We start from the raw sequence: 11,098 nt of genomic DNA, 5'->3' as shown, positions 1-11,098 counted from the left end.
ACGCCGAGCTCACCTCTTAACACATCTCTCTCCCTCCCCCCTCTCTCCCCTCTCTCTCTCTACCCCTCGCTTGCACGAGCTCGTCGGCGGCGGAGACCGCGGGGGAGGAAGCCTAGGTCGTCGCCGCGCGGCGGCGGCCCCCGTGGAGATGGGGATCTCGTTCAAGCTATCGAAGGTCGGTGTTCGCGTGCACCCGGCCGCGCGCTCGGAGTCCGCGGCGCCGGCGCAGGCGGCGGAGGCGGATAAGCCGGCCGCGGGGGAGAATGAGGGGTCCCTTTCCGAGGCGACGCGCAAGGTGAGGCGTCACTTTATGTCGCTCGCTTGGGTTTGGATCACGCTGCGATGGGCCGGCGCCGGTGCCGAGGCGGCGGGGATCTGGGCGCGCAAAGTTGGGAACTTTGTCTGCGGAAACGATGGAAAAAACGTGATTTTACTTCGGATTTGGGGGGTTTTCTTGTCGAATTTGCGGTGATTCGCGGGAAAGCTGTGTCTTTCTTGTGATTTCGACTCGAAATCTTGGGTTCGAGGCCCAATCACGATGTCATTTGGAGTGGCCGAATCCTTCGGTGCCATTGCGCGTTCAAAGATTGAATTTTAGGGTTTGTGCTCTTCGTTGCAGATCGAACTCATCTGCGCGAGTTTGAGGCGGTATAGGGGAAAATCGTAACTTTTTTTGGGTGTTCTTTTGCTGTAAGAGCTTGTTTTTTTTTTGGGTGCTTATGTGCGGCGGTAGGGCTTTGGACTGGCGAACGACGTGTGAGGGGTTATTTCTTCATTTTGAGGCAATTCGGGCCGCTAGAACTCCAGTATGAACCAAATAATTATTTTTTCTTGTGAAATACTCTAGTCAATTGTTTGTTCTGATTTACCCTAATTTTGATTGTCATGTATGTGACTATATTTATTGGACTAGAGGACATTTGGTGTGGTTTTGGAGGGTTTGATCCATAAAGTATTTGCTATGAAGCAAGTGCAAAGCTCCTACCTTCAATTTAGCACAAGTTCGCCAAGACCTGAGATTGTTTGAGTTGTGGTGTGTGTTTACACTGAAGATGTTATTGTTCAGCACCTTCTGTAGCACCCTGTTCCTGAAGTTGTAAGATAAGACCCACGTGGATTGTGGTTCTAGAATTCGAGTAGCATATAATCCTTGTTGGGTGCCAACCATACCAACTGGATTTACCCTCTGTGGTGAAGCGAGATGGAACCCCCTAGTATTGGTGTGGATGAATGTACCCAGGGTGTTACACTTCAAGTGGACGGTAGACAGTTCAAATCTTGATACCAGATCTCTTCTTAGCTTAGCATGGTCCCAGCAAAGGGACTTATTTAGTTTTGCGATGTATTTTGGTTGTATGATTTTCTCTAGGTGATATATTTTTTGTTTTTCTTGTAATGCGTTTGACATGCAATTTTCTTGTCTTCAGAATGCTTTGCTTTTCCTATGATGAAATACTCATTTGCTCTCTTTGTGTAGGATGACTTTATTGAGAGAGCAAATGATGTCAATGGCATCAAAATTTTACCAGCGTGCTCCAAGGAAATTTCTCCAGGTATGTTGAACAGTTGAAGAAAATACTTTATTTATATGAGTTATTGTATTTACACTTTCGCTAAGCATTCAACATTGTATTGCAGAGCACGAGGTTTCTTTCACCTTCAGCCTCTATGACAGAGGTTATCTCATTTCAAAGTCAGCAGCAGTAAGTTCTCCATCTAGAAATTTTTATAATGAATTCAAGTTACTTCTTGTTGGATCTATCTATGGAACTTGGGAGAAAGACGTTCAACTATGAATATAGTTTTTACTTAAACACATCTATTTTCAGATGGATTCTAGCCAGAACTCAATTCAGGATGGCAAAACACTGCATCCCTATGATAGAGCATCTGAAAAGTTATTCTCTGTAAGTATGGTATCACTTGCTTGGAGGTTCCTTTTTAGTTTCAACTGTTTCGTACGTGGCCGACATGTCCAAAGTGTAAACAATGTTGTCTTAGCTAAATTTGGAGCCAAATTAGGGGTGAAAACGAGCCAAATAGTGGTCAAATTACATTTATATTTGTATTTTCAAAACAAACACGAATTTGAATATGCTTGAAATTTGAATGCTTGGATTTTACAATAAATACAAATAGGATTGTGGTAATATTTACGTCATTGGGCTGGATCCAGAAACTTGGGTAACTGCAAGATATCAATGCCATTCATCCCTATATACTCATTCCAGTTTATTTATTTCTCCGTAAGAAACATGAGTTCACATTAAATTTTATAAAACTCTTCGAACTAATAAGGCATATAACAATAAAATATGTATGTTGCTTAATCGATTTTGAATACGGATAGTTGGGGTAAAATAAAATTTGGATGGCAAAAGTCTACCATATTTGCATTGAAATCTTTTAGGCAAACTGAGAAACAAAGTCAGATAGGTGTGAAATTATAAATTGGATGGGGAAAAACCCAAATCATAATAGTATCCTATTGAGTACAATAGTTAAGTTACTCATATCATATCCCTTTTACACCCCTAAACCAAATGAGCAAATCAGCCAAACAAGAATGTTGGAGTCAAGGAAGTATTTGGATCAGCTCCTCTTATATGATCATGAAGTTCTGTTCTTCAATAAGAATGTAATTGCAACCCTGGCATGGCCCTGTAGTTTGCTGTGGATGATCATTTTATATGCTACCAGCTTACCAGTGAAAATATTGTCAAAAATGCGCTGACTTTTTCTGTACAAGACAAATACTTCTGCAGTTTTTGGTCAGTCCCCTAACTGATTGACCAAGTTTATCCTTTTTAGCTGGCTAAAATTAATAACATGTTAATCATGATGTACATGACTCTGATTAGAGTTACATGAGTTTCCTCATGATCTGCAGGCTATTGAAGCTGGAAGGCTGCCTGGTGATATTCTTGATGAGATACCAAGCAAGTACTATAATGGATCAGTTGTTTGTGAGGTCAGTTGTTTTTATCAGACTTGAGAAATTGTATGCACGGAGTGTTATTGAACTATAACATGCTAAACCTTTCTGAAAATTATTCTCTTAAGTTGTGCTTGATTTCTTTCTGATATGTGATTCAAAAAGCATACTGTTACATGTTCTGTAATGCCTTACTACCCTATATCGGAGAAATCTTTGTTTTAAAAAAACTGGAAGGTTGGCTAACCTTTTCGCATGCATATCCTTAATCATGCCAATCTACCATTAAAGTCATTTTTCTAACAATAGTTTTCAAAAATAGATTGTTTGGATATTTTTTTCCCCATGTTGCATGTGTGGCCTGTTACTCATAGATAATTGTAACAAGCAATTTATAATGCTAGTGCAGCACTATATTTCATATTTTACACCGAAGCATCATGTTCTGTCATGTTCATGTGTTAGTGTACCTTATTGATAAAACAATGTTGCCTCTTTAGCAGTACTTTGTTGTCATACATCTTATCTTTCTGTTGTATTACATAAACATTAGAATTAATGAGATTCTTTCTAGATACGTGACTACCGAAAGCATGTATCCAATCAAGTGCCTGCATCATCTACTGAGCTAGGACTACCTGTCGTGAATAAAGTACGTCTGCGAATGACCTTTGAGAATGTTGTAAAGGACATTACACTGCTATCAGATGATTCCTGGAGTTACAGGGATTTTGTGGTAAGTATTGTTGTGATAATAACTATTCTGTTGGTCCGACTTTCAACATGGCTCATTTTGGCCTCTATACTCCCAATTTTTCAACTCTAATATTTGTATTTAAAATTGTTTATTTGGAACTATATTCACTCTTTTTTTTTTCATTTGAGCATCTAATAGGTTCTTCACCAACTGACTAATGACACCGAAATCACATAATAAAGGAAAAATATAAAGTATTTGCAGGGTTGGGTGACTGTTGCTGAAATAGAGGGACGTGGAATTTCACTTAATGCATTTTAACCCATTTTAAACCATATTGACTCTTATGCTATACATGTTTCTCTAGGAAGCTGAGGCACGTATTGTCAGAGCCCTACAACCAGAACTTTGCTTAGACCCTACTCCTAAATTGGACCGGCTTTGTCAGGATCCTGTTCCTATTAAGGTACAAACACATGCTAAGCAGAAAACACTGCCATGGTAGGTATAATTATGGGCAAACTAAGCCTCTTACATTTCTTGCAGTTGAACCTTGGTATTGGAAAAAAGAGGAGGCTGAGGCAAAATCCTGAAGTTGTTGTCACATCCTGCAACATGTCTCATGGTAAAAAGGTGTGCATTGATAGGTTGTGTGAAAATACCAAAGCAGATGAGACAGGCATCACTGGTGGTAATGCAGCTCACCAGGTTGTTGATCAGATTTCCATCCAAAATATTTCAGGTGCTTCTCAGCTGCTTAGACAAAATAATTCTTCACAAGATGCTGCCAGAATGCTGTTGTCCCAATCTGGTATACAACATATCAGTTATTCTGCTGCTGGTAATGATCGTGTGGCAGGACCTCCTGCCAATTTTACTGGAATCAATTCCAGCATTTCGTCTCCTCGGAACATGATGGCTTACAATGACGCTGTCACTGCCAATGGCCTTCTATCTGTGAAGAGGGAAATGCAAGATGCTCCGCTGCAAGATCCTAAGAGAATAAAGCAAACTGGTGGCACTGATGATGTACAGCAGCAGCAGCAGATGCAGTGGAAGAACCAACAGCTGCATCCACAATTAGATGTCAAAGGGATGCAGTATTCCTCTTCGTTGAGTGGTCAGAGATATCCTTCTCCAATGATGAACAATATGCAAGATTCAGGGGCTTCCTTCTATTTCAATCAACAGGGTTTGAGATACGTTGCTAAGCAAGAGCAGATGGATGGTTCTGATAGGTCCAAAGACGCCTTACAGTCTATGGCACCTGAAAGTTCTGTGCTGGATCAGCAGCAATCCCAGGCTCAACATTTGTCACAGCAATCAACTGCAAGAAACAATGCTCTGAACATGGCACAGTGGCAGAATACTCGTTTTTCAGCTGAGAAGGATTTGAAAAAAGAAGAAATTATCCAGAGAAGAAAGTTAGCTACTAGCTCCTGTGCCCCTTCTGGAACAATAGTTCAATCTCCAGTGTCCTCTAAATCTGGAGAGATATCAAGCAGTTCAATGGGTGGCCAGTTTGGTTCTGCTGTGACATCTGCTGTAATAGGGGTGCAGAAAGATAAGTTTGCTGCAAATTCCAGTGCTGCTGTTGGATACCCTTCTGTAGCTTCCAGCCCTAGTGATTCTATGCACCGGATACAGCAGCCTGCTGTTGCTCCTTCAAAGAGAAAAACAAGTTCTGTGCCCAAAACTCAACCACCTGTGAGCGGTGTAGGGTCTCCAGCCAGTGTTTCAAACATACACCCTGTGCTGAATGCTAGCAGCCCATCAATTGGGACCACACCTACGGGAGACCAAGCGATCCTTGACAAATTCGCGAAAATTGATGCTCTTTCACATCGGTATGATGTAGCATTCACAACATCTGCTAACAACAAAAAATTGGTTTTAGTTTCACTTTCCCCTCTATTTTTTGTATCTTTGGAGGTTTGTTATGGGAGGTACTTTGTGGGGAGTTTATAGTTGCACAATGTGAATTTGATAGTGGCTGTTCTAGAGTTGAGATTCAACTCTATTTACTTCCTCTGGTTACAAAAGTGTCAGCCTAGATGTGCAACCAAATCGTTTCAATTTTAATCAAAGCTATTGTCATTTTAACCTCATTAACTCCCTAAAAAAATTTGTTGGTAAAGAATTAAAACACTTTTTTTTTTGTGACTGGAGGCGCTCTACTAATCTAAGAACCTGAAGAAAGTTTGCAATTCTAAAATGTTTTTCAATTCAAAATCTCATTTACTAGAGCCTTAGTTAACCTTTCCTCTGTTATTATGATCGAGCACTATAGGTAGCGTACTTGTTCTGTAGTTTAAGTGTGTTTAAATGTTAGCACTTGGTGGAGCGAAGCCAACAGTACATACATGTTCTTTTTTGTATTCAATATAGATCCCATTATAATGTGGTACATAGCTGACACCAAGATTTGGTCGTGGTGGAGGATTTGAAATATTCTTACCTTATGGCCGTTGCACTGTGATAATATATATATTTTTTGGGTATGGAGTTGTTATGAACTTATGATTGCCGCTGAAGTCGCTGGTATATTTTTTTGCAGGTACCAGCTGCACAGTAAGAAGAACAAAGTTGATAAGATACCTCAAAGGAAACACAGGATCAATGCAAGCCAAGATGTTGCTAGTTGTCTCTCCAGTTGCTTCCATACGGAGGATTATATAGATACAATAAGACCTCTTTGTAACTCAATGATTAGTGGTACTATAAACACGTGCAAGACTAGAATAATAAACTTTGTGGGCACGAACCGCATGTATCAAGGTATGTTTTACACACATTCAGCTAAAGAATTTCCTCCAGAAAAGAAAAACCTAAACACTTTTGATATACATTGCGTTCTACAGGTCATGCAAGGCCATTCCGGGTCATTTTCAAGGAAATGCCTGATGATTCTGTAAGAATGCAATACGGAGATCTAGAAGATTTTGATGGTCCGAATTCACATGATTGTGTATTCATATTACCAACGAAGGTATGCTGTTAACTCTCAAGTCTTGACAATTGCCCTGCGTGGTATAAAGGCCATGAAACACTAGGGCATACTATTTTGTTCTATTTCTGTGCCTAACTTTCAATTGTTTGTTCTGATAGTACTATGCCGACTTGCTTGGAGAGCAACTTCTTCCCCTGGTGAGTTCCATTTCCCTAGCGACCTGACAAATATAAGATGCTAAGACAATGTTCTGATCTTTGAACTTTCTATGAACTTTTGACCCTAGATGTTGCAAGATGGGCATTCTAAGGCAGATGATCAAGTTGTGCGTGGCACCCCTCCTGGTAACCTCAGTACACTATCAGGAATTTTACCAGACAATTTAGCAAGTGACGTGAAGCAAGAGGGAGGTATAAGCCAACAACTTAATGTTGCAGCCCATGCAAACATGGCACCTGGAACACCAATGCAACAGCTTCCTGGCAATAGGATGCTTTCACCTGCAAATAACAACCAGGTCTTAGCAATGCAGCAAGGGTATGTGCAAGGGGCAACCATGCCTCCAAGGAGCCAGCAACTGGACCAAAATTTGGTTCAGCAGCCGCCGCCGCAGCAGCAGCAGCAAGCGCAGCAGCAGCAAAATGCCCAAGCGCAGCAGCAGCAGCAACCATCATCTCTTCCACTCAACCAGATGCAGAGACCTCAGCTACTACCAACGAGCCCATTATCTCAGATGCTGGGTCCTGGCTCAAATCTTCCAATGGGTTCAAGCCAGATGGGTAACAATAAGGCTGCTCCTACTTCCTTGCAGCTTCAGATGCAACAGCAGCAACCTATGTCTAGGAAAGTGATGATGGGGCTTGGCTCAGCCATGAACGTGGGCAATATGGTTAACAATGTCGTTGGCCTAGGTGGTCTTGGAAACGTTATGGGAATGGGCAACGTGCGGCCAATATCCTCCCCAATGGGATCAATGTCAGGCTTAGGAAACAGTTCCAATCTGATGAACCTTGGAATGGCATCGAACCTTGCTGGACTTCGTCCAGGTATAAGCCACGCTGCTATTGCCAAGATGCGCTTGGCGCAGCAAAGGGCAGCAGGCATGTATCCCCAGGCTGGAATGGTTGGAATGCCTGGGAGCAGTTCTCCGATCATTCCTAGTTCTGCCGGCTTGTCCATGATGGGCCATCCGCTAAATAGAAGCAACCTCAGCACCCTGCAGAGGGCCATGATGTCTAACATGGCTCCTCCAAAGATGCCAGGAAGTAACTTTCAGCTTAACCCCCAACAGCAAATGCAGCTCCAGCAGCAGCTCCAACAGAACCCGCAGCAGCAGCTCCAACAGCAGCAGCATCAACAACAACTACAGCAGCAGCAGCAACAAATGCAACAGCTACAGCAGCAGCAGCTGCAACAACTACAGCAGCAGCAGCAGCAGCAGCAGCAACAACAACAACAGATTGGGTCTCCATTACAGCAGGCGCAAGTGGGCTCACCTGCTGGCTCACAGCAGTCGTTGATGATGCAGCAGCAACAGATAAGCCCTCAGCAAATGGGTCAGCACACTGCGATGAGCCCCCAGTTGAACTCAGGAACTCTTCAGCAAATGAACAATAACTTGGCTAACCCTGCAGCCACACCAGGCCTGCCCCCAAGCCCGCAGCTGAGCTCACAGACCCATGGGTCGGTCAACAGCATCGCTAACTCTCCGATGGAGCAACTGCAAGGTGCCAATAAAGGAGGTCCCGCAAGCATGTAATAACTGGGAATACTTGGTTCAGTTCTTAGCCTAGATCACTGAGCTTTCTTGTTGTGGTAAATGAGGTCAAGTCAGGTGTGTTATAATTTATAGCATATAGATGTTAAGGAGGACCAGCTATGCTAGGATTTCTGATGTTGTAGATTTGTAGTTAGTAGGAATAGCTCGTGTATAAGTTGGGTACTGGGGCAAGCATTGTTCAATTGGACAGTTTTTTTCTTTTCTTTTCATGTTTAAATTAAAATGGTCCAATTGTGGAACTGCTACATAGCCATTGTGATTATTAATAAGTATCGTCATTTGTGCGATAAGATTGTTGTTTTTTTATCTTGTAGTGTGGTAAGATTGTATTGTCATTTTTTAACCTGTAATGCAGTAAGATTGTGTAAACACATATCTGCCTGTGTACAGTAACAGATTCTTAATAATACAGTTTGACCCGTGAAGGAATAATTATAATCATATACCATGTTATAACATTCATGGCATTAGAACTTATACCGTGTGATTGATCTTTGCAAATTTGCTTTGATTTGTTCATAGAGTAGCAATTCGTCCACGTTTCGCATAGTGTGTGTTTTGTGCAGTTCAAGGGTTGTGCTCCAACGAATGCCCATATGCTCATGTGGTCCTGTGTTTCCCCTTTTGGATGCCGGGAACTATAACGTTTGAAACAAAACCGTGTAAAATTGCTCGTATTCGATTGCTGCAAAGGGACACGACATACAAACAGGCTCGGCTTACCGACCGGAGCTCCGGTAACCAAAAAGTCGCGGTTATCGCGGTAACCGGTCGAAAATTCAAAAAAATTCAGACAAAATTCATTTGGTAAAATTTGAAATTTAGAAAAAAAATCGCGATTTTAGCCGCTCGGTTACCGAGCGATTTTTGCGATTTATTGAGCGGTTTTCTTGAATTTTCCGTATTATCGGTAATCGCTCGGTTTTCTCGATTTATCGAGCGGTTTTCTCGAATTTTAGTGAAGTTCAACAAAAAATTCAAAAATTATCTCAATCTTGTAAAATCAATAACTAATTCATCTGAAATTTTTTGGTTTCCTTGTAACATGATCTACATGATAAAATTATTTATACTCATAAAAAAGTTCAAAATTTTTTGTGAGAAAATGTATTTGTTAAACCAAGTTAAATGCATAGTTTACTCTTTGCTAATCCAAAAATCATGAAACTAATTTTATTAGTATTCTTAAATGATCCTATATCTTTTAAAAATACATGAACTCATGAATTAGTTATTGTAACATGCAGGATTATGTAAATGTGTTGCGACTAGATTAATTCATAACTGACCCATCACACCTCAAAAATTAGTGAAACCACTTTTATTAGTTTATTTATACTATGATTTACGTAAGAAAAATAATAATAGACATGAAAAGTTAATTACAGTACTGTTTCTTAACATATTCACTTTATGCTTGTGAACTTTGTGAAAATTATAGAGAAATTAATAAAAATCTAAATAAAGTGAAATCAATTTTAAAGATCCTCTTAAGATACGTTTTACACAAAAAATATGTGTTTGAATGTTAAACTTTTTCTTAACATGAGTTAATAACTGAGCCGCACGCTTCAATTTTTTTCATTTTTCAAACTTTCTCCTTATAGAATATGATGCAAACGGCATTATTTTTGAAATTGTTTTTCACAGAAGGTCTTATAATTGTGTCTAGTTTTTTTTAAGATTTTTTTTTTTATTTTTTTTGAATTTTTTGAATTCAAATTCGGTTACCGTTCGGTTTCTGAAACCGAACCGAACCAAGATGGTCGGTTATCGCAATTTTTGCTCAGTTACCATCGGTTTTTTGAACCCTGCATACAAAGAGATTTGATTGTAGGTCCTAACCAACACTACGTGAAAAATAGACAAATGACACGAAATTAGTGACAGATCGTAACATGATCTGTCACTGATGATAATAGTGATGAACCATAGTTGTGACTTATCACTGATGATGACTCATCGGTGACAGATCATCGTAGGCCAGTAATTAGTGACGGGTCACAACGGCTCATCGGTGACGGGTTATCGTAGACCAGTCATTAGAGATAGGTCATCGTAGATCAGTTATTAGTAAAGGGTTAAGTTATGATATATCACTGGTGACAGTGTTCATAAATATTTGGCTCATATTTTTACCCATTTTTGTTCTTAAACAGAAAAAATCACAGATCTTATCACTCATCACAAAGGTTATCCTTCGAATAGACAGTCAATCGTGATCACATGTCCACAACCTCATTGTTGTCGCACATAACCATCAAGCTATTAACTGGTCTCAATGTGGTTGTAATTGCAGCATTATGCAAGCAACACAAAAGAGGAATAAAAAGAGGAGGGGAACGACAACCCTCGTAGCGTGTCCTCCTTCATTAGGCAAATCCCATGGCCTCCTTTATTTGACTCCTGATCTCTAATATCAATCCTCGTAGCGTGTCCTCAAATTCAAAACAAATTCAAAACACTGTGAGTCAGTCAATGTACGCTCCACTTCAACACGTTGAAGAGGGAAACAACATATTAGTCTTTTAACAAGACAACCATTTATGTTATATCAAAAAGCGCAAAGGAAAAAAGCCTTTAACTAAGTCTAACAAACACTTACTGCTATATTTTTTTATATGTGCATAGTATGATGCTATATATTTTTTATTTTTCTCACCTCAAAAACACTCGAATAGGAACTATTGTACATTTCTGCTCAAGTTTGATATAAGGTGTGGCGGTTATGGATAC

General features: G+C 40.3%; 1 protein-coding gene across 1 annotated transcript; it reads left to right on the top strand.

Moving 5' to 3' along the window:
* On the top strand, window positions 1-8,652 carry LOC133907842 (protein PHYTOCHROME-DEPENDENT LATE-FLOWERING-like). Its single transcript, XM_062349938.1, has 12 exons — window positions 1-295; window positions 1,478-1,553; window positions 1,639-1,703; window positions 1,830-1,907; window positions 2,891-2,971; window positions 3,510-3,671; window positions 4,000-4,098; window positions 4,179-5,479; window positions 6,190-6,410; window positions 6,494-6,621; window positions 6,741-6,779; window positions 6,869-8,652. Exons 1-12 carry the CDS (start codon window positions 149-151, stop codon window positions 8,339-8,341), a joined length of 3,870 nt encoding a protein of 1,289 aa, XP_062205922.1. The 5' UTR covers window positions 1-148; the 3' UTR covers window positions 8,342-8,652.
* The last annotated feature ends 2,446 nt before the right edge of the window (window positions 8,653-11,098 follow it).

The sequence above is a fragment of the Phragmites australis genome, chromosome 24 (assembly GCF_958298935.1).
Source record: "Phragmites australis chromosome 24, lpPhrAust1.1, whole genome shotgun sequence".
Classification (NCBI taxonomy): domain Eukaryota; kingdom Viridiplantae; phylum Streptophyta; class Magnoliopsida; order Poales; family Poaceae; genus Phragmites; species Phragmites australis.
This window is presented reverse-complemented; position numbering and strand designations above follow the sequence as displayed.

Bases quoted from the DNA above. Each gene is read 5' to 3' on its own strand.
- LOC133907842 (XM_062349938.1), top strand. From the start codon at position 149: ATGGGGATCTCGTTCAAGCTATCGAAGGTCGGTGTTCGCGTGCACCCG. The intron at 1,908-2,890 runs GTAAGTATGGTA...CATGATCTGCAG, and splicing joins CATCTGAAAAGTTATTCTCT to GCTATTGAAGCTGGAAGGCT. The intron at 2,972-3,509 runs GTCAGTTGTTTT...GATTCTTTCTAG, and splicing joins ATGGATCAGTTGTTTGTGAG to ATACGTGACTACCGAAAGCA.